This window comes from Saccoglossus kowalevskii, chromosome 8 (assembly GCF_978046115.1).
Source record: "Saccoglossus kowalevskii chromosome 8, keSacKowa6.1, whole genome shotgun sequence".
Classification (NCBI taxonomy): domain Eukaryota; kingdom Metazoa; phylum Hemichordata; class Enteropneusta; family Harrimaniidae; genus Saccoglossus; species Saccoglossus kowalevskii.
Genome location: NC_140648.1, coordinates 2,325,617 through 2,350,246, shown reverse-complemented (window position 1 = coordinate 2,350,246; position 24,630 = coordinate 2,325,617). Strand labels below are relative to the sequence as shown.

General features: G+C 33.8%; 2 protein-coding genes across 2 annotated transcripts in view; one reads left to right on the top strand and one right to left on the bottom strand.

The window, feature by feature from the left end:
• Positions 1–388, bottom strand: part of LOC100378401 (small ribosomal subunit protein uS9m-like) — a 30,239-nt gene extending 29,851 nt beyond the window's left edge. The window contains exon 1 of the mRNA XM_085502009.1: positions 119–388. Coding sequence (XP_085358135.1) covers positions 119–286 — 168 coding nt within the window. The 5' untranslated portion in view covers positions 287–388. The remainder of the gene's footprint in view (positions 1–118) is intronic.
• Positions 389–1,481: 1,093 nt separating this feature from the next.
• On the top strand, positions 1,482–24,630 carry LOC102808858 (uncharacterized). Its single transcript, XM_085502008.1, has 12 exons — positions 1,482–1,581; positions 8,013–8,138; positions 8,954–9,112; positions 9,442–9,501; positions 9,721–9,828; positions 10,761–10,817; positions 12,748–12,878; positions 16,365–16,419; positions 17,174–17,266; positions 19,760–19,990; positions 20,458–20,598; positions 22,315–24,630. Exons 2-12 carry the CDS (start codon positions 8,049–8,051, stop codon positions 22,444–22,446), a joined length of 1,257 nt encoding a protein of 418 aa, XP_085358134.1. The 5' UTR covers positions 1,482–1,581; positions 8,013–8,048; the 3' UTR covers positions 22,447–24,630.

The following is a 24,630-nucleotide window of genomic DNA, read 5'->3' as shown; positions in this document are numbered from 1 at the left end:
AGGGAATAACTTGGCTTGTACATGTGATAATCAATGAAAGCTGCGTTTGCCCGCCAGACATTGTCTGCTGCATATTACAATAATATTTTTGGTTCAAACAAACCAGAAAGTTACTTACGACTTTTTCGAATCGTGTAACAGGGCACAATTTTCTTACTGTAATCCTGTTTCGTAAGAAGGTTACGACAAAATTTACCCTTGCTTTGGACGCCGCCATTTTGGAAGTACAGCGCCACTGGCGGCCAATTTTGACCTGCTTGACCCTTTGACGATGCAGATTGGCCATTCTCGCTGGTTCCCGGCGTCCTTTGCGAATGGCAGGTAGGACGCAGGTAACTAGTAATCGCCATATTGTTCCATTTGGGCCGGTTTTCAGGCCGGAAGGAACGCGACTGGGTGACGTAATTTGAAAACATTCCAAGTTCCGTTTTGCGTAAACGTGTCTGTAATGCTACAATAAAGCCATGCTCATACATACTGCCTGCTTAGATTTACAGATTTGATATGTTCTGTGCAAATTTATAACAAAAGAAACAATTCTTTTTATTCGCCCAACCATGGAACTATAAATTTATAGTTCCATGGCCCAACTTTCGAAAGCAAAAGGAAACCCCTGAACGGCCACGAGCGTAAGCGCTGACGTCAGGTAACTAAGGGAAATGGAACAAGCAACGAGAAAGTGATGTACCAATCAGAATGCCGGAACCGTTACTAGTTACCGGCCTCTTGTGACTTGGTACGCCATGACACTTGAGGCGGGAACCAGCCAAGTTGAACTCCGCACAGTTCGATACGCGTTACTTATCATCACTGCACAAAGCAGCTTTGCATAGAACTCATTTGCATATTCGAATATGTTCGAACTACAAGACCCTGTCGGTTAACAAAGTTATGCGTACATACTTGGTTACTTTAAACTCTTAAAAAGACGTTTCACGCCCCGACTCCGAATAAAATGTTCTGTTAATTAGAATACAATATACATGACTTGCGTTAGAAAAGTACAATCTTTTCCTACATGCCAAAGCATTAGTTTCTATTATAAATGACTAACTTTATAAACTTACTAGAACCTGTGTGTTCTATTACTGTTAGACGCGCAAAATCGAACCCGTTCAAGCCAGAAATAGTATTGAGATATTCACCAGAATACAAGATGAACGGAAATGTTAGGAAACCCCTTTCAGTGAAATTAGTCTTTAATGTTTCTTTCCCAACTACAGTATATACGATAACAGAACGTTTTTTCTTCCAAGTTTTAGTAGTGTATCACGTGCGCCATTTCACTACAGTAACATTACCTTGCAAAACATAGTCCGCGATAAAATGGTTCGTATTCACGTTTTTACTGAGGTCTGACATTAATAAATAGTTCGGATGTGACATACGTTTTTTCCCCACTTTTTGTAGTACGTTTTCAGATGTAACAGGTACAAGAAAATGGCCGTGCGTAGTGAAAAAATTGAATTGAATTGAATTGAAGGCTGCCTGTGGCAGAGGCACTATTGCGTAAAGCGCAAAGGCCTCTGGGAAGGAGATTGGTTTGTGCTGGGACAGCGCTTCCGGTGACGACACAACGAGGTAACGAGTAATCGCCATATTGTTCCATTTGGGCCGGTTTTCCGGCCGGAAGGAACGCGACTGGGTGACGTAATTTGAAAACATTCCAAGTTCCGTTTTGCGTAAACGTGTCTGTAATGCTTAGATTTACAGATTTGATATGTTCTGTGCAAATTTATAACAAAAGAAACAAATTCTTTTTATTCGCCGTATAACTTAAAGGGATCACATTTGTGATGGTAAACATTGAATTTCCAGTGCGCTCTTCTAATAGAAATCACAAGTACGACCTTTGCACGACTTGCGCTAATTATTGCCGGCGACTCCTTCAATACCTTCCAATCACCTAAAAATACCCCATTAAAGTTTGGTAACAAATGCATTAACTACGGATCACTACACCATCAGTGATTCGCTGAAAGTCAGCTAATAGTTTACTTTACTTTCATTAAACACATAAAATTCCCCAAAGAGAATTAAAATGGTTACATTTACAGTAAACAAAACTAGACTAATAATACAAAACACTAAGACTAAAGTAGTTATTAAAAAAATAATAATAATCGTAATAAAATAAATAAAAAAACATGAATAGTAATATATCTCATCAATAGCAATAAAAGTAGAAGAAACCATTGTTAAAAAGTAATAACAATAATAATGCGTTAATACATTAAGGTTTAAAATTCTTGGAGGTGTTTCTGTCTTAAGATGAGAGCAGTTTTAATGAATTGTCTAAGTGTGATATGTAATGAGGTTAAATTATAACTCATTGTCAGTGCAAATTTGTCATCAATTGTAAAATTATCAAAATTATTAATTTGTTTCTTACATTTCTCAAATATTGATTTTCTTTGGTCATTGTAAAATGGACAAGTCATGATGAAATGTTGTTCGTATACATGTCTTTTTTAGTCTATATATTTTGCCTGTAATACCAGACTTTAGTAGCTTTAGAAACATGGCTTCATGCCAGACACTGTCGAACGCTTTCCTTAGATCGACAAAACATGCATATAATTTTTTTGGTTTCTTAGTTTGCGATTTATTGTTACACTCCGTTGTTGTTTTGGTGTGATCGCTATGGTACAGGTACTTTGTGATTATTGTTTTAAGAATGACAAGGTTATCGGTTGTGCGGCAGCCTTTTTAAAATCCAAACTGGTTATTAGAAAGGGTGTTGTTTTTGTCCAGAAATCCTGTTATTCTTTCGTTGAGTATACTTGAGAAAAGTTTCCCGAGACAGCTCGATATTGCTATGCCCCTATAGTTTGCAGGGTTTGATTTCGCACCGGATTTAAAAATTGGAACTATTAAACCAGAACTCCAGAATTCTGGAAATATGCTTTTGTTATATATTATATTAAACAATTTATGTACTGTGTTTAACAGATAAGGGTGGCCATTTTTTATTATTTCATTTGAGATCCCATCTTACGCTGACGCCTTGTTTTATAATTTCGCTTTTTAGAATTGGTCTGTCAAGTTCAGTGTTATTATCAAAATTGTGTTCTAATCGATATATTTCAGAGTTTATTTCATTGTATAAATCACTCTTATTCATGTTATGCTCAGAAGATGGATTTAGTAATTTATTGAAATAGGATAACCATTCATTAGGCGCTACCGAATCATTGATGTTATCAGCATTATGTGTATTTTCATTACCCATTTGCACATTATTTTCCAAAATTTTGATGGCTCATCTTCAGAGTTTTTAAGTTCAAAGAGCAGTGATGCTGCAGTTTCTCTTTTTCTTCTTTTGATCAGTTTCTTGTAGTCTTTTTCCGCTTTGAAGAATTTTCCACGAATAAATGGGTCCCCGGTATATTTTTTTAAAAGGTTTGAAATACTTTTGAATTCTTTTTGAAGTAGCCAACATTCATGATCGAACCATATTCTTTTCTTTCCATCTTTTTCATATGTTTTCTTCTTTTTTGATTTTATTTTTCTCAAGCTTTTGTCTGCTAAAGACAAGATTAGAGTCACAAAATCGGAAAGACATTATAGGACCTTGATGCACATCATTTTGTTTTTTCGATAAGATTCAAAATGGCCGACTGGCGGCCATTTTGTTTTAATGAATGTGGTTCTCGTGCCATATCTCTGACTTGCTTTCACTGATTATGTTTAAATTATAAATATTCATTATACATCATGTCATAGATAGACAGATGTATTGGTTTGACGAATCATATTCAAAATGGCCAAATGGTGGCCATTTTCGTGCTAAAAAATCATCAAATATAAAGCATTTCTGGCATTTATGGATGGATTTCGTTCAAACTTGGTACATACAATGTATATTAGACATTACAGGTTCCAGATGCACATCATTTATTTTTCAGATCAGATTCAATATGGCTGTCTGGCGGCCATTTTGTTTTAATGAATGGGCTTCTAGACCCATATCTCCGACTTGTTTTGACTGATTATGTTCAAATTTTAAAATTTCATTATACATCATGTCATAGATAAACAGATATATTGATTTGACGATCCTTTTCAAAATGGCTGAATGGTGGTCATTTTTGTGCTAAAAAATCATCAAATTTCAAGCATTTCTGGATGGATTTCGTTCAAACTTGGTGCATACATTAGACAATACGGGTTCCTGATGCACATCATTTTAGTTTTCAGATTAGATTCAAAATGGCTGACTGGCGGCCATTTTGTTTTAATGATTGGGCTTCTAGAGCCATATCTCGTAAATGCTTTGACTGATTATATTCAAATTTTATATATTCGTTATACATCCTGTTATATATATACATGTATTCAAAATGGCTGATTTTGAATGCTGTTCCGGAGCAATATCTCTCAATATGGACAAGTACTTGTTTGACGATCAGATACAAATGTCAATCATTTTAATGTTAAAAAATCATATTCCTGACGCGCATAATCATTCAATATTTGGAATTTGCATTTCCTAATATGGTAGGATGAAAATACTCCGTAAAATACCACAAAATTACGGCACGCTGTAACTTACGGCGTTACGGTGGCAGATGTACGAGAGGTGTTCAATAAGTAATGCCCGTGACCCTTTTCCCATAGCAGGAGATTAATGAAACTTGGCACAGTTATTAGTCTTTCTCTACATATGAACCAACCAGAGTTATGCATTTCTCTCATCGTTTGATGCAGCTCTGGACACCGTTTTTTGTAGAACACCCCAGGTTGATCCTCCAACCACGTTGTAACTTCAAAAATCAAGGCTGCATCATCTGGGAAATGCTTTCCTTTCAAAAACAACTTCATGGCTGGGAAGAGATGAAAGTCAGAGGATGCAAGGTTTGGAGAGTAAGGGGGATGGGGAAGGATTTCATAGCCCTTTGCAAGGAAATCTGTCATCACTACTCCGTCCTGGTCCCAGAAGCCTGTGAGCATGACCTTGCCAGCGGAGGGCTGCACCCTTGCCTTCTTTGGGGGTTTGCTGTTTATTCAGTGTTATTTGCTTACTTTGGGGGTGGTGAGTCCAAGTGCTTCCAATGCATTGACTGGGCTTTGGTCTCTGGATCATAGTGATGAACCCAAGTTTCATCTTGTGTAATCAGTCTTCCATCTTGTGTAAACATCCTCGAGCACTTGACTCATTCTTGCTTCTGGAAAGGTGTGCGCAACTTGGAAATCCATCTGGCAGACACCTTATGCATATGCAAATGGTCATGAATGATAGTTTCCACAGACCCTGTTCTAATCTTGACCTCTTGTGCTATTTGGCGAACAGTACTGCGTTGATCTCCCAAAATGGCTGCCTCAACTTGATGGACAGATGCCTCATCAATGGCAGAAGAGGGATGACCAGGTCTGGGAGCTGTTTGCACAGACTTCCGGCCATGTTTGAATTCACGATGCCTGCGTTTTACAAGGTCATATGATGTGGCATCATCACCATAAGTTCCTTTCATTTCATCAAAAGTCTCCTTTGGTGTGCATACTTTCAAATACAAAAACTGTGTCTCTGCGCGACACTCAACTGGCTCCATTTGACACCTGACTCAGTTCAAACACCTGTAAATCAGAAACCACAATTAGTTCAGAGCTGTTTTTTTGCAACATAACCCAAGAGATGTAAATCATTACACATGCAAAACGTCATCTAGATCAGACAACTGGAAGAGGGTCAGGGGTATTACTTATTGAACGCCCCTTGTATAATAATCATCTTTATTGTTATCATATTCTCTATGGAACTTTGACTATAAAATACAATAAAGGTATAGCAATGATAAAATTAAATTAAATTAAAAGAGTATAAAACAAAGTTATTAATAGAATATAAATGTTTTTATTTATTTTGAGGCACCTGGTACTACTCTTCAAGTTGTTCTCTCGAATTTTAAAACAATCATGTATGTACTTTTATACTTCCATTGTTTAGTATTGCAACTATTTTTCTTTGTTAGAAGTTTTGTGAGGTAGCAACACATTTTTGAGAAGCTCATTTCTTTCTTTTTATAAATACTGCATTTAAGTAGAAAGTGCTCTTCATTTTCCATTTCATTTAATTGACAAAACTGACATTTTTTTTTTGAAATGTCATTGTTTTCCAGTTTCTATTTCTAACACACGAGCACTGATTTTCAGTTTGGTCATGGATGACCTGTGGAAGGGATTTTGCACAATTTCTAAATATTTTTCAAAAGTGAATTTTGTTTTTAGATGTCTGTATTTGTGAAGTTCATTCTGATGTTTTGCTTCCTTATTATCATACATTGATTCTAAACAGTATGTTTGAAAGTTTGATATGAGGCCCATATCCTGCGCATCCATGGCGTCACAACCACCTTCCTTTCTACTTACTTTTCAAACAATTACTTGAGAATTCATCCTAGTTCACAGATCATTTTATGGAAATATAACAAGGACAAGAGCATCGATTGATTGATTGATTGATTGATTGATTGAGCTCACTGGAATTTGAATGAAAGGATATCTTGTCTAGTATGTGTACATATATGAGTGTATAGTGTATAGTAATTGAGTTTATTAAAAAAATGAATGGCAAACAAAAATTCTGATGAGAAAAAAAGTTGATAATTTGATTAGCATAAACCAAGAAAAATATCCTGAAACATGCCATAACACAACAATTCCTTCATATTTATTGTTATTTTCTTGTGCTGTGCAGATCATTTTGAATACAACAACAAACAAAAAGTGGCATACAACAATATTTTTATATGTTTTTAACAATTAATTCAAAGTATAATTCTTATTAAAAATAATAATTTGGATTTGATGTGTTTTATCATAATATCTGTAAATATTAAAATATGGCTGACGTCCAGATTGTAGTTCTCCATTTTAGCTCCGCTGTCGACTTTGTCGAGTGGAGCCTATCATATGAGTGATTGTTCATAGTCGCCCATTGTTGTCCGTGTCAATGTTTTAACTTTTTTGACTTGAAAACTAAAAGCCTGAATGCTTTGATTCTTGGTGTATATGTACCTCTCTGTCACATACGACTTGTTTTCCACTTCCGTGTCACTGAGAATGTTCTAGAATCGTACTGTGTCTGGGTGGAATATTCTAAATTTTTAGAAACTGGTTGAATAGGTAATAGAACACTGTAGAAGGCAATAGAAGGTAATGGAACATTCTAGAAATTTGTAGTAAGTTCCAGACTCATTATGTATGCTGATGTAATGGTCTATTTATAGACAGTGGGGGGGGGGGATATATATAGGGGAATTGTTCAGCACTGAGTTCAGATCGGAGATCTCGTTGAATTGTATTGGAGTTTAAGTATCAAGTCATTGGAGTAGTGGAGTTTTACCGCGTTATTGTACTTGATGTTTGCAGAGTATAATAATACCAGTACCAGTTGAAACCTCATCTGTTGGCTCCGTGTTCGTATGTTATCATCGCCGCCAGGGAAGTTTTTCTGTTACTGTTGCCATTTTGGTATTTGAACCATCACACCTGTACTATATCAATTACGGTAATATTACGTTGCGTGTGACACTCTCTTAGATTTGTTCATTTCATAATGATATCTTTAATTCTCTAATTTTGATGAATATTTTTGTCATTTTTGATAAAAAGTGATATTTTCGACTTTTTGTTGAAAACCGCAAGTCTGATTGCTTTGATACTATACATATTGTTCATTTTCTAATGATATCTTCAGTTCTTTAATTGAAATGTGCCTTGCTAACAGTGGAGGTATCTCAGCCAAGAGGCTGCTTGTTTTTTAATAATTATAGGAATAATACTAGTTACTCCTTTGTTACATTTTTCCATACTTCTTCTGGTTGAAATTATCTCCTTTGGCAATCATGACAAAAACCACTCTTATCACTCACCCACACAACAAAAATAATTTGTTTAATTTCCAAATATTGGAAGAATTACAATAGCTCATGTATTCATGTAAGAATTAGTTTTATAACAATGCATATAAAATGCTATTTAATCATATTAGTCTTTATTTTTGTTTACAGAATAATTACTGAACCTCATTAACATCTGAAAAAACAATGAAGCAAGTTAAAGCAATTATAATTGGTGCTGGTAATAGGGGCCAGGGTTATGCTACATATGCTGAGGATTTCCCACAATATCTCAAGGTGAGGTTGCTTTTATAGTATTTGTTAAATAGTCGTCACATAAACCACAAGCAAGTGATTTATGATCTGCAAACATTAAGTGACTTTTTATTAACCTTGTACCATAGCTATCACAAATTGAGGAACTAAGAAGCAATTTATTTGTTGGCGAGTTGGAGATCAGAATAAAGTTGGTAATTTAATCATATTCTAAATTGTCTGTATTTTGATTTATATCTTGTATACCATAATCAGTTTACATCACATAATCACAAAGATTGCAGAACTCTCATTGGCTAATTCAGTCGTGGTACAAATATTACTTAAGATAGTACACTACCATTAAAGCATGCATAGAAACAAAAAATCATAACAGTGAGTTATTTAAAAATTGCTGTGTGATGGTAAACACATAATTCTATGGACAAAAATATTCAAAATTCACCAATTCCCATATGTAACTCATAACACTATACGTACATAATTTTTTTAGCATATGTCACCAAACAAATTTTTGGTAAACTACTCAAAACACACATTTTTGAGGTTGTTTTGTGGAAATTTTTATTTTAGAATTTTGAACAATACAGTAACCCAGATCTTCTTAGTGGATTTCCAGGATTTCTGAGTGTTTTTTAAAGCAAGCAAACTACCTTAAACTGGGGTTCTCCACGATGTACCAGTACAGAAACATTACCGTAGTGTTATTTATCCATTATGCTAGATTTCATGTATACCATTGTCTTCCAAGAACGTATTGTCACAAATAATTTGGATTACTAATAACATTTTTATTAAGAATGATTTGAGTTAAAAAATGTTTTCTAATTTTGCAGATTGTTGGTGTCTGTGATCCACTAGAAATTAGAAGAAAAAGACTACAGGAAATACATAACATTCCAGATGACAGAGTGTTTTGTGATTGGTCAGATGTTGTCAAAGTTGACAAATTTGCAGATGCTGTTATAGTGACCACTCCAGATCAATTTCACAAGGTGAAAAATATTCACAAATATGTAAATGTACTCAGAGTGGAATTCAAAGTATTTGTCATCCTGGCTTTATATATGGTGATATATGCTGATTTCTGATGTGTTTTATCCAAATTTATTAGACCCCCTCAAGAAATGCCCTAACTCATTCAATCATAGTATAAAATTCATATTAAAAACAAGGCATGTTATTTTGTTTTACACTATCAATCATAATGGAGGCCATTTTGGATTTCTGTGTGATACTTTCATCCATTTGTCACATGTTGGCACCTATGGACACATGTCTATCACCATATAAGGGAACATGCCAAGCATTTTTCTCATTTCAGGCACCATCTGTGGCATGTGCTGATAAGGGTTATCATGTTCTTCTTGAAAAACCAATGGCAGTAAGTATGAATATGTCTTGTATATATTTGTGTAGCCTTAACATTTACATAATATGCTAGAAGTAGAATTAATGATTCTACAGGGCAGGGACAGTTAATTCAGATATTTGCATCAATTGTGTGGATTATCTGTCATCTGAACTAATAAGAATGTAGAGTGTGAATATTCAAATGAGTTCCTAAGAAATGAATACAGTATCAATATTTCTTTCATACTAGATTTCAGCTGATGACTGTTGTGCTATTGCGGCAGCTTGTAAAAGAAACAATGTGATGTTAGTAGTATGTCATGTACTCAGATATGCAGGATGGGTAAAGAAAATCAAGGTAAGACATAGTGCTGCCATTCAGGCATTGGTAAGATTGGTTTTAGTGGTAACTGGTATTTACCTTGGGTAAGGAAAATCAAGATAAGACATAGTGCTGCCATTCCTGGCATTGGTGAGATTGGGTTTAGTGGTAACTGGTATTTACCTTAGGTAAGGAAAATCAAGGTAAGACATAGTGCTGCCATTCTAGACATTGGTAAGATGGGTTTTAGTGGTAACTGGTATTTACCTTGGGTAAGGAAAATCAAGATAAGACATAGTGCTGCCATTCCAGGCATTGGTGAGATTGGTTTTAGTGGTAACTGATATTTACCTTGGGTAACGAAAATCAAGGTAAGACATAGTGCTGCCATTCCAGGCATTGGTGAGATTGGTTTTAGTGGTAACTGGTATTTACCTTAGGTAAGGAAAATCAAGATAAGACATAGTGCTGCCATTCCAGGCATTGGTGAGATTGGTTTTAGTGGTAACTGGTATTTACCTTGGGTAAGGAAAATCAAGGTAAGACATAGTGCTGCCATTCCAGGCATTGGTGAGATTGGTTTTAGTGGTAACTGGTATTTACCTTAGGTAAGGAAAATCAAGGGTAAGACATAGTGCTGCCATTCCAGGCATTGGTGAGATTGGTTTTAGTGGTAACTGGTACATGTTGTATTTACCTTAGGTAAGGAAAATCAAGGTAAGACATAGTGCTGCCATTCCAGGCATTGGTGTGATTGGTTTTAGTGGTAACTGGTATTTACCTTAGATAAGGAAAATCAAGGTAAGACATAGTGCTGTTATTCTAGGCATTGGTGTGGTTTCCTTCATTTGTATCTTTAGTGTACACTAGCTGGATGTTCATGTATATGATTTTAAAACTGTCTAGGATGCAGATTTACTGTCTGAAAATCCAGTAACCAATATATATTGATTTTTCTTCCCCTCTAGGAATTGATTGACAGTGGTGTTATCGGTGATGTTGTTAATATTCAACATACAGAACCAGTGAGTGACATGTTTTAATTTATTGTGTATAAATATGTATTAGAAACATTTACTGTGGAACATCCTGCATTATTACTCTTTAAGTACTATTATACTGCATTTTTCAGTGAGTTGTGTATAAAATATATGGTGAAGTATTGATATAGAAATCAATTATTACAATATTAATTTTGAAGTATAATACAAGTAGTGCACCAGTTTGCTGGTGTGAAGTGCCAATGAAAATTGTGCAGAAGTTTTAATTATAATGATTAATATTATATGACTATGTATGAATACTCATTTATCGTTAATTTTTTTGAAGATACTTTCTCAATCTTTTTTATTTGGTAAACAAATAATGGTGTATTATACTACTAGTTTTTAATTATTGTTATTATAGGTTGGTTACTGGCATTTTGCTCACTCCTATATTGTTATTATAGGTTGGTTACTGGCATTTTGCTCACTCCTATATTGTTATTATAGGTTGGTTACTGGCATTTTGCTCACTCCTATATTGTTATTATAGGTTGGTTACTGGCATTTTGCTCACTCCTATATTGTTATTATAGGTTGGTTACTGGCATTTTGCCCACTCCTATATTGTTATTATAGGTTGGTTACTGGCATTTTGCTCACTCCTATATTGTTATTATAGGTTGGTTACTGGCATTTTGCTCACTCCTATATTGTTATTATAGGTTGGTTACTGGCATTTTGCTCACTCCTATATTGTTATTATAGGTTGGTTACTGGCATTTTGCTCACTCCTATATTGTTATTATAGGTTGGTTACTGGCATTTTGCTCACTCCTATATTGTTATTATAGGTTGGTTACTGGCATTTTGCTCACTCCTATATTGTTATTATAGGTTGGTTACTGGCATTTTGCCCACTCCTATATTGTTATTATAGGTTGGTTACTGGCATTTTGCTCACTCCTATATTGTTATTATAGGTTGGTTACTGGCATTTTGCTCACTCCTATATTGTTATTATAGGTTGGTTACTGGCATTTTGCTCACTCCTATATTGTTATTATAGGTTGGTTACTGGCATTTTGCCCACTCCTATATTGTTATTATAGGTTGGTTACTGGCATTTTGCTCACTCCTATATTGTTATTATAGGTTGGTTACTGGCATTTTGCTCACTCCTATATTGTTATTATAGGTTGGTTACTGGCATTTTGCTCACTCCTATATTGTTATTATAGGTTGGTTACTGGCATTTTGCCCACTCCTATATTGTTATTATAGGTTGGTTACTGGCATTTTGCTCACTCCTATATTGTTATTATAGGTTGGTTACTGGCATTTTGCTCACTCCTATATTGTTATTATAGGTTGGTTACTGGCATTTTGCTCACTCCTATATTGTTATTATAGGTTGGTTACTGGCATTTTGCCCACTCCTATATTGTTATTATAGGTTGGTTACTGGCATTTTGCTCACTCCTATATTGTTATTATAGGTTGGTTACTGGCATTTTGCTCACTCCTATATTGTTATTATAGGTTGGTTACTGGCATTTTGCTCACTCCTATATTGTTATTATAGGTTGGTTACTGGCATTTTGCTCACTCCTATATTGTTATTATAGGTTGGTTACTGGCATTTTGCTCACTCCTATATTGTTATTATAGGTTGGTTACTGGCATTTTGCTCACTCCTATATTGTTATTATAGGTTGGTTACTGGCATTTTGCTCACTCCTATATTGTTATTATAGGTTGGTTACTGGCATTTTGCTCACTCCTATATTGTTATTATAGGTTGGTTACTGGCATTTTGCTCACTCCTATATTGTTATTATAGGTTGGTTACTGGCATTTTGCTCACTCCTATATTGTTATTATAGGTTGGTTACTGGCATTTTGCTCACTCCTATATTGTTATTATAGGTTGGTTACTGGCATTTTGCTCACTCCTATATTGTTATTATAGGTTGGTTACTGGCATTTTGCTCACTCCTACGTACGTGGAAACTGGAGAAATGAAGAAGGAAGTTCATTTACATTGTTGACAAAATGCTGTCATGATGTTGATTTGATCCAGTACTGGATGGGATCCGCAAAGTAAGTATGCACATTGTTTACAATTCTGTTATAATTCACTCAGTAATGCGATGCTTTATGGTGATTAATGCATAGATAACAGTAGCAATCACGAACACACAATTATGTTTGTGTGTTGGTGAAAAGAGGATATGAATACCATAAGCAGACTTCATGATTTTACTTTTCTCTATCATGGGGTAGCTTGAGCAGTACCATGCTACGACATTGTTCAACAAGCTTGCATTATAGCAATGCACACCATGGCGAAGGATGATGTAGTCTTGATTCAGGTCATGCTGAGTGGAGCTAATTGCAATTCCTGTAAATTATGTGAAAAAGTGTAGTAGGGAATAGCTGACAAATTGCAGGTGAATGCAAGCGTATGGTTTTTATGAGCAAACTAGGAGTTTACGATGTCATAAACATGTTGTGACGTGTTACATTCCATTGTAGTTAAGTCAGCATATTGGGTATACCGACTCAAATTATAATATGTATTACATACATTAGTAATTGCTATGGTGATAATACAACAAATTATAGGGATGCTGATTTCAAAAATGTATGTTATATACTGACATGTAGGTGTGCACTTAATCTCAGTTGCTGTAGTTTTAAACTACTGGTTTTTTTTGTTAATTGAGAGAGAGTGAATTGCTAATTTTATTTGCCAAGCCAACATTTCACAAGGTCAAATTTTTTTCAAGCATGCAGCATACTTATTAGTTGGTAGAGTAGGTACAGTAAATTTAAGCACTTCAGAATAAGTTTATTGCATTCTATTGTAGTGAAATAGTAAGTTCAGTGAGTATAGTTCCTGAAAAAAGTGCAATTGTTTTTTGCCAAATTTATTTGGTTAATATTTTTTCTGTCCACAGCTTGGCTAGAAATTTATACATATTTTTTGGCAAAATTATTTTGTGGTGAGTTGGAGAATATTTTGTCTAAGAAATTAATGTGTAATTATACAAATTAATTAAGATGGAGCAAATTAATTTTTAGACATGTTACGAAAATTAAAAATCAAGAATTTATAACTTGAACTGCTCACTGTACACAAACTAAGGTTTTCTACATTTGACCAATGAGGGCGCTATGTCTTTAAAAAAACTACTGCAGATGTATGCATACATGGACTTTGTCTGCACTTTGATTGTGCTGTTTTTGTTGAGGGATTCTAAAAAGGGATGTTAGTGATTTGGTAAATATATATTTTCTACAAGTTAATTGGTTTTATTAGTAGTCCCAATTTGGGCGCAGTTCGAAAACTTAATAATTTTTGTGTGTGTCCATGCATCATTGTGTATACCAAAAAAGTTTCTAGTGCAATCATTTCTCAAACTTTGTAACTCATGGAAACTCTGATGTAATTTTACTTGTTAATTGTGCCTTAGAACTGTCTGGTATTGAAATAGAATTGTTTTACAAGCATGCTCAGTGTGCATGTTGGATGTGGACCAATACCAATCTCTACAAATATACTGAATATATTGCTAATATCACATGTCACATTGTATGGGGACTTCTATGTGTTTTCCTGTTTTTTAAACCGATATGACTATTTGTAGCATTTTAGCATTTATTTGTATAACCTTATTTTTAATTATCTGATCTATTTACATTTAGATATTGTCTCAATCTGATTAAAATAAGATCCTAGTTTGGACGTTTTTAATTTTTTAAGAGTTTTGGTAATCGAAAAAGCCAACAAGAATCATATAAATCCTGTTCAAATTTTGTATAAGCTACAGCCAATCACAGCTGGCCTTTCATATTGGCCGACGACATACTCATTGGAGAAAATAATTAGCAAACAATTACAATGTACAAACAAAATAAAGATTTTGGTACATGGTGTCTGTTTCATTTTGAAGTCAATCATATTATCTCAGTCAAGGTTGGCCAAGGAAAATGCCCGGAAAGGTGGTTAGATATTGGGGTCATTTTTTCAATAACCTTTGAGTACTAAAAAATCATGTTCTGTCGTCTACTGTGATGAACCATTTATTTAAATTTTCATTTTACTGATGTGTTCTTGACCACATTCTCTTGATAAATTGCACAAAACATGGCCAGACATATACCACTTTGAGCGTCAGCGTGAATTTGGATTCTCGTCATTAAACTGTTTTATTTTTTTCGAAATTACATACTACCGCCACGTCAAAAAATATCAGTTATTGGTGTGTATTATATCAAGTGTAGATGAGCTGCAAGAAAGTGTCAGTTTCTCGCTCTAATATTAACATTTTTGAAATGCATACTTTTCAGTGTGGCAATACACTAGGGGCAATCTTCCTGTACATTATATTTTGGCCACCAATTCATGTACAACTCAATAAATTAATGGAAAATTACTAGTATATAAGAAATTCCAATTTTACAATTTTGTTCATTACATTGAATATTTTTTTCATTTCCAACAAATATGTACACTTCCTGCTGCATCTTTGCCAGCCAAGATTTGTTTATTTAGTCATCGCTTCAACTTTACACCAAACACTGAGCATAATTAACTAGAATAAGTAAATAATAGTGATTAGAACACTATAAACAACAATAGTAAACAATGCAAAAATTGAATCACAAACTGATTTTAAATTGTACAATGGTCACCAGCATATTGGAGCAAAAAAAAAAATTTCTGATCAATTGCATTGCGTTCGTCTTCAGCTCAATTACTTATGACAACAAAACATCACCGTCTCCAGGGCAAGCGATCGGAAAAAGATTCCGGTGTTTGGTAAAACCGGTGGAAACAAATCGTCACTCCCGGAATAACTACGCAAAATAACGACCTAAACTGGAACCATATAACCCACAATATAGTCATAGATGATTTCCGTTGCATTTGACAATGATAAACTTATCAAAATGTCAGGTTTTTCCTGATCATTTTCATCGCTAACATCAGTATAATCCGCCATTTTATTTGAGTCTCTTTATGACCTGACTCTGATTGGTGATGTCATCAGGTGTGCTATAGAAGGAGGTCTGTGATTGGTGACGTCATCAGGTGTGCTATAGAAGGAGGTCTGTGATTTGTTGACCTCTGATTGGTGATGTCATCAGGTGTGCTATAGAAGGAGGTCTGTGATTCGTTGACTAAACCAGTCAGAGGAGGTCTGTGATTTGTTGACTAAACCAGTCAGAGGAGGTCTGTGATTTGTTGACTAAACCAGTCAGAGGAGGTCTGTGATTTGTTGACTAAACTAGTCAGAGGAGGTCTGTGATTTGTTGACTAAACCAGTCAGAGGAGGTCTGGTTCAGATGTATGTGTCGATAGTTAAAAATATACTGAATCACAAACAAAAAATTTTTAAAAAATAGTAATAGTAAAAGTAAAATAAATATATAAAATAAAATATATCAGATTTTAATCAGATTGGATATTGGCTGAAATTTCTAAAGTCTTTTTGATCTGTATGCTCAGATTGCAGTGTGCATGCAGCCAAGTACTTTATTATATCTTAATGAATACGCATATGTTTCTGTTTCTGATAGATGTACTCACGTCTCATCTTTTGGATCATTAAATCATTTCAAGAAGGAAAAAAAGGTAATAACATGCTTCTTTTGTCTTATTATATAGTTGTATAAAACAATAAAGATTTGTATAAAAAAAGTGTCTACATTAATGTTCTGTACTATGTTCATTATTCACAAAATGAATTTTGTTCAGAAATATTTCAATATTATCTATGACTAACTGCTTACAAGGTCAAGGTCTAATAATTAAGCTAAAGATTTTAAAATAGTCCTAGGAATTGTGAATCTGGATGAAAGCATTAATGGAAATTGACTAAAACTGAATGATTTCGAACAACACAAATATTTATATTTTAAAAGACTATTCCCTTTAATTGAAAAGATAAACTCATAAATAACATAAAAGAAAACAATAGTAATCAAGCTGAATTATATGACTGAGCAGTGAGACCAAAATAAGGGTGAGGAAGTGAATACTCATGGCCGTTATGAAGCTGATAAGGTATTCCAAGTGTATCCATTTAGCAAGGCATTATTACACGGTGGCAACAGTTTTCTTCACAAATGCAGATAGTTTCACAGCTGTAGCACAACTTCAGACAGGCACAGGTAGTTCTGGCATGTAAGTAGATACTAGAAAAGCCCACTCAGTGACTTTTAGAGGTCTGGATTCAATTTGATATATGGTAGTTCTACTCCTGGATACTATATGTTGTTTTTGAATATACATGTACGGGGTCTTGATGCTGAACAATGGGATACATTATTGTGAATAATTTGCAGCAATGAATATTAATAATGTAATATTTCACATCTATTTTTAGCCTGAAGGTGCTGGCATGAAGTGTATGGATTGTAAAGTAGAAAAAAACTGTCCATATTCGGCAAAAAAACTCTACTTGGAAGGTGTTAGTAAGGTAACAATTTCTTCAATCGGTTGAATTATGACAGATAAGAATATTTTTCGTTGGCTAGTATGATTATTGGTGTCATACTGTTTATTATATCCAAGGCTATAAGTAATGGCTGTTAAAGGCCCAATTCACTTGCCCTGGGCAAGTGTGAATTGGAGGTGTGGTTATGTTAACAAGTGTTGTTAATCACTTGCATAGCCTATGACGCATCCTGTTTCAGGGGTCCAATATCAGGTAACTTTGATTGACAGTAGTTAATTATTCAAGATTAGTAGCGCGTCCCTTTCCCCAGTTTCTGTTTGACTCCCATGTGCGAAGCACAAAATGGGAGTCTTTGCAGTTAGTGTGTCTGTGTGTGTGTGTGTACTTGGATTGCTATATGTTGCGAGGACAAAAATACAGATATATAGCTACTTCCGAGGACATACACACCTTCCGAGGACCTTTTTCATAGTCCTCGGAAAACATAATTTATATTAATAGTTAATTCGATTATTAATACGTTTTGCGTAGCTTAGGTTTAGTATCGGGGGAAGGTATGGTTCACGTTATATTAATATTAATATAATTATACCATACCTTACCCCGATACTAAACCTAAGCTTCGCAAACATTTCTATGTTCAGTCACGGGATATTCAACTCTTGTTTAATTAAACTTAATTAAAGTGCAATTCTCCATTGTATTGCATTGTAATTGAGTTTAATTAAACTCCAATTAAAACGCAACCCTATATAGGAACGCGTTTTAATCAAGTTCATATCGCAACTATATTAAAAGTTAATTCAACTATATTAAAAGTTAATCCAATGGAGTCCTCGGAACATATTGCAATACAAGTATGTGTGTGTGTGTGTGTGTGTGGGTGTGTGGGTGTGTGTATGTGTGTATGTGTGTCCAACTATTCCACTGCTATCTCAAGAACCATACATCGGTTTTTGATGAAACTTGGTGCATAGATGCTCTGATTAGGTTTTGGTAAAAATCCATGCTCGTTAATTACCTAATTTGCATGATAATTAGCTAATTTTTAGCTGTTCTATGACTGTTCCACTGATATCTAAAGAACCACTCATTGGATTTTGATGAAACTTGGTACATAGATGCTATGTACATATCCGCAGATTTGATTAGTTTTTGGTAAATATCGGTGCATATTAATTACCTAATTTGCATGATAATTAGCTATTTTTTAGTGGTTCCATGACTGTTCCACTGATATCTAAACAACCACTCATTGGATTTTGATGAAACTTGGTACATAGATGCTCTGAACTAATGCTAGGTTTTGATTAGTTTTTGGTAATAATCCGTGGATACTAATTACCTAATTTGCATAATGATTAGTCAATTTTCGGTTTTTCCACTGATATCTCAAGTACTAATCATCACATTTCAATGAAACTTGGTACATAGATGTCATACGACACTGCACAGACCTGATAGTTTTTATGGTAATATCAGTACATATAATTACCTAATTTGCATAATTAATTAATTTTCAGCTTTTGATATAAGTAGTGAGCATCACATTTCAATGAAACTTGGTACTTACATACTCAAGGACTATGCAGAGATTGATTGTTTCGGATAAATATTTGTGTATATTAATCACCTAATTTGCATAATTAGTTAATTTTCAGCTTTTCCACGGGTATCTCAAGTACTAATCATCGCATTTCAATGAAACTTGGTACATAGATCCTTTAGGACTATGCAGAGACCTGATTAGTTTCAGGGTAAATAATTGTGCATATTAATTACCTAATTTGCATAATTAATTTTCAGCTTTTCTACTGATATCTAAAGTACTAATCATCACATTTCAATGAATTTTACAATCAAATCTGTTCATGTTAATTTTCTGATTTGCATAATTAGTTTTCAGCTAAGTAATTTTAAATTATATTTAATGTGTCTCCAATACTTCTCAGCACATGGGAGTTCTTTCTAAGCTTTCTTTGATTTTTACTTTTATCTCAAAATCTCAAATCGTACACTATTTATTGTAATAAATACTACACACAGTCACTGATGTGATATTCATAGTCTCATACATCCACATAATCGACCTGTAAATTAGAGAAAATGCATTTTTACCGGAACTTGACTGGAGCTGTTTACTACAGCATGACAAGCAAGGAAATAATCCCTATTGTTTAGGAGCGCATTTATAGTATACCTGGGCCTTTAATTATTACCCTTTACCTTACCTAGTTTTATTCCACTTCATATGATTCCAAATTACTATTGAGTGGGTTCTACAATACATCATCATTAATTCCTTTGAAATATTAAAATAAATTCTGAATGCAATAATTCTAAGTTATTAAAAGTTTTCATCGGCTTCTAAATATTTTCTGATGCATACTTTAGAGATAATCTGAAGAAATATTTTGTAAGTGGCAAGTTTCCATAATTTTGGTACATGATTATATTTTATAGGTTATTATTATAGATTATGTACTTACATGTAGCGCTATTAATTGAATACAGGGTGATACAGGATGGCCGATATCTGTCGTCTGTGAAGTCCCTGATATTGAAAGCATAACTGAAGCACTACAAACAGGACCATATGGCCGATGTGTGTATGAATGTGATAATGATGTCTGTGATAACCAAGTTGTGAATTTCATGTTTGATGGCTGTAAAACGGCATCGCTGACAATGATGGCATTCACAGAACGTGTCTGTAACAGAGAGACTGTAATATATGGTACAAAGGTAAAATTTACTAGCATGTCATCTAGTACATGATTTATATTCATACCATACCATGACATGTAATGCTTGTATATGGCAGTAAATTAACAAATACATGTTTAAGATGGGCAACCACTAAACCACAATTTACAATTTACAAATTTATTAATATTTAATCTAATTAAATAGTAGCTTAGTGTAATAGATTGATGGTAATTTGTATCACACCTTACCCCCTTCTATTACCAGACTATGCAAATAATTGTAAATCAAGTTCCAATTTTTATGTTGTTATTTTTACTGACTTAAATTCAATTAAATACAATTTTTAATTGGATTCATTTAAATCTTAATTAAATTGCATTCCTATGGAGGATTGCGTTTATATGGATTCAAATTCAATCTAATTTGTATAATACCCTAATCCTGATTAGTGATCCAACTCAATCATCACAATTTTTCTGTCTTCACTCTTTTTATCTTAACAGGGGGAGATAAGATATAATGGTGATAATGTCATCCTCCATGAATTCACTTCTGAATCATCTGAGTATTTTCCTGGAATAAACGGTGCGGGGCATGATTATGCAGATTTTCAGCTAATGGATGCATTTGTGAAAGCTGTTTCAGTAAGTTTTTACTTAGTCTAACTTAGACATGGGCCTTTACTACATGTATACCTGCAACAAAACTATAAAATTACATATTACATATTAAAGTGGTGTATGATAATTTTCACACCTGGTCTAGTTGGTCACAACTGGTCTGAGTTTTGGTTTCTGTCTATACGTCTGGGTGTTTGTGTGTTGTCTGGTATCAATTCTCAGACATGTCTGGACTGATTTTATTCAAAGTTGTTACAAAAACAAGTTATATTACAATACATTTTCACATCATTTTGTTTTTGCTTGGTTGCCCCTTAACTTGTTGGTGAGTGGTTTTGTCCTGAAAAACACCAAATTCATTCAATCCTGGTAATGAAATCCGTCGTAGTGAATTATAGAGACAGGTCATTTTGCTTAAATTCATCACAAATACAAGACATAAAGGGTTGCAGGTATTTTGATAAAATTTATCAAACTGGCAACCATTCAAAACAAAAATCAACAAATTTGAACATGTTTCACAGCCATATAGATTTTATTCAAATTTAGCTTCACTGGTACTCGTCTGTGGGTGTATAGTGTTAACATTTATGATTGTTGTATGTCAGAAGATATAAAACATAATACACCATGGCCATCAGCAATGGACATGATCCCTATGTCTCAACAACCTTGCAGTAGAGATTCTCTTTGGTTGCACTATGCACACCATTTTACTCATGTGCCATCTCATCAGAGAATACACATCTTTTTCATCTTCGACAGCACAGAATGGCAAATCCCATCACAAATATTCACAGCATTATTTTAATTTTAGCATCCACCAATTTGGCTCGCGTCACTGCTGGCTTGGTACTCACTGACAATCAATTTTTACTGAGATAATGTCTCTGTTGAGCAACACATCACAAAACTGATATTGCCATTCTGGTTGAGTCAACTATTGCTTACACACAGCAGCCTACCTATGAGATGGTCCATGTTGGAGTGTGTATTTAGTGTGGCGTCTCTTAAAAAACCTTCTTGCAAACAGCATTTGCTGAACAGTTGCTGAGAGAACTGTTTTGCTGAAAGTTGGGCTATCTTTAAACAGGCCTATTATCACCATGTTGTCAAGCATCCCATGACTTGCTGTACAGATTACTTGAATAATGTCAATGACACATACATACACACACATGCTCACATCATGTTCTGTCAGTTAATTTGTTGCTAATCTATTATTGTTGCTTTTACTGTCCATGTATTAAGAGTTCATGTCACACAACAGTCGCACACGACCTCTTCAATATATTGTTATTTCTTATCGATTTATAGTGATTATCATGTTTGCTTGTAGATGGTATGCAATGTTTTTACATAAAGTAAAGGGGTTACAATTTGTTTGCTTGTTCTCCTGATATCTCAAGAACCAATTATTAGATTTCAAGGAAACATGGTACATATATGTTCTGGGATAATGCACAGCTCTGATTAGTTTTTGCATAATAATCACCTAATTTGTATATTATTCAGGCAATTTTTAGCATCACATAGGACCATATACCTTTTTATTTTTTTTATGAGAACTAGAAAAAAACAATGCCATTTAACGCCTAAATTTTCAACCTCACAAATAAAATAATAAATTGTAATCAAAACTGTCTGTCCTCTTTCAACTAATTTGAACAAATTATGTGATGTAGGATTCAATAATTGCTTTAGAATAGTTATTTTATATCATATTGATTTCTCTTCCAGACTAATGACACATCCAAGATATGCACTGGTGTACAGGAAATTCTCGCAAGCCATTTACTAGTGTTTGCTGCTGAGAAAGCCAGAAAAGAAAACCGAGTTATCACACTTAATGATGATTATTCATGCCAGTAATGATAACAGTTAACATTACAGCATACTCAGGATTAGACACTACATTTCATAAGTATACACCAGATACTTTCAGTCTTGTTTCAGGCATACACAATTTGTATTACTTATTTAATTAGCCACACAATTTTATTTCAACCTGAAACTAGCCATATGTAATTATTATGTAAGGAAGACAAGATGTGTTCATGTAAAGCAATTCAATTATGATTTTGTCTGTATATAATATTTTAATTAATTAGATGAAAGTTCAAATGTTGAAATCCTTGTATTTTGAGAACCAGATAATTAAAAATTGCATTGTTATTGTATTTATTAGCATATTTTTTAGCATATTTATTAGCATATTTTTAGCATATTTTGTAATGTATTGTGTCATTTGGTTTTAGTTTATTGTATTGATGTTTGTTTTCTACCTACTTACCAATAATGGTAAAGTAAATTGGATTGTTTTCCATATTTGTGTTGGTGAATGTTTAGATTACTACTGCATGTACATGACCTTATCTTGAGTTAGCTGACTATAATGTTTTCAGTTTTTCCTCTCTTGTTTTGAAACCGTTCTCTATGTATTTTGCTATTTGTATTATTGTTTTCTCATCTTTATTATTTAAAATATATTTTAATTTTTCTTTGTTTGCTAAGTGTTGGGGTGATAACAGCTGATAAAGTTTTTTTCTTTCTCCCGCGTAGAGATCACATGTTAAAAGAAAATGTTCTTCGTTCTCTATGGCGTTATTTTCACAACATAGACATTTTCTGTCAGATATATCTGTGTTATATCTCCCAGTCTCTATTTGTAGTCTGTGAGCACTAATCCTCAATTTTGTCATTGATGACCTGTGATGAGTATTTTTGACTACATGTAAGTAGTTTTCAAAGCCAAAATCTGTTTTCAGTTCTCTGTAAGTGCGCAATTTATTTTTGTGATTTTTCCCTTTGTTAAATTATCATTGTCTAAAATCTGTTTACAATTTTTTTTAAACTTTGTTTTTAGTTTTTCTGATATTATTTTATCTATATTTAATCTTTAAGTATAAGTTTTAATCCGGAAACCCAGTAGTTGTAGGTGCCAGAGTTGTCTAGTTCTAAGCCGAGACTGTATGCTTCATATACCAGAGAATTTTCAGGCATTTTTTTTTATTCAAGACCAGTATTTGATCATCTGTTTTATCCCTGTTGTAATTAATGGATACCTTCCTAATTCTAAAAGACATGCCACATTGGTCGCTTTGCTGTTAACTTTGAGTAGGTATTTGCAGTATTTCATGTGCAATTGTTTCATTGGTGACATGATATTCATATACATCTTTTGGTGTTTAATTATACTATCTGACCAGATTTCTGCACAGTATAAAAGTATTGGTTTTATCATGGTATCAAACATTTTAAGATATGTTTTTATTGGTATATATGTATCTGAGAATAATAACGTTCATTTTGAAGCATGCTTTCATAGCTCTATTTTTACGATCTTCTTGAGCCAAATCAAATTTACCATTTGTTTTCAATTTAATTCTAAGATAAGTGTATGTTGACACTCTTTCTAGTTCTACACCATCTATGTGAAAATTTTGGTTTTTAATGTGTTTGCCACTTTTGTTGAATATCATGGTTATTGATTTATTAATATTAATGCTTAATTTCCATTTTTTGCAGTAAATTTGTTCATAATTTAATGTATATATAATGTTATGAATGAACTGAAATAAAGCACTTTTTGTTAGCTCCGCTGTTGACTTTGTCGAGCGGAGCTTTTCATATAAGTGATTGTCCGGTGTCCGTCGTCGTCCGTGTCAATGTTTTACTTTTTCGACTTCTTCTTGAAAACTACAAGCCTGAATGCTTTGATACTTGGTGTATATGCACCTTGGGTAGACCTCTCTCAGATTTGTTCATTTCATGATGATATCTTCAATTCTCTAATTTTGCTTAATATTTTTGTCATTTTTGGTAAAAAGTGATATTTTCGACTTCTTGTCAGTCAGATTGTTTTTATATTACATATATAAGTACTACATGTTGACCTCTTTGAGATTTGTTAATTCTGTGGTGATATCTTCAATTATCTAATTTTTTGGTGAAAAGTGATATTTTTGAATTCTTGTTGAAAACAGCAAGTCCCATTGCTTTGATACTATACATATCGTTCATTTTCTAATAAAATCTTCAGTTCTTTTATTGAAA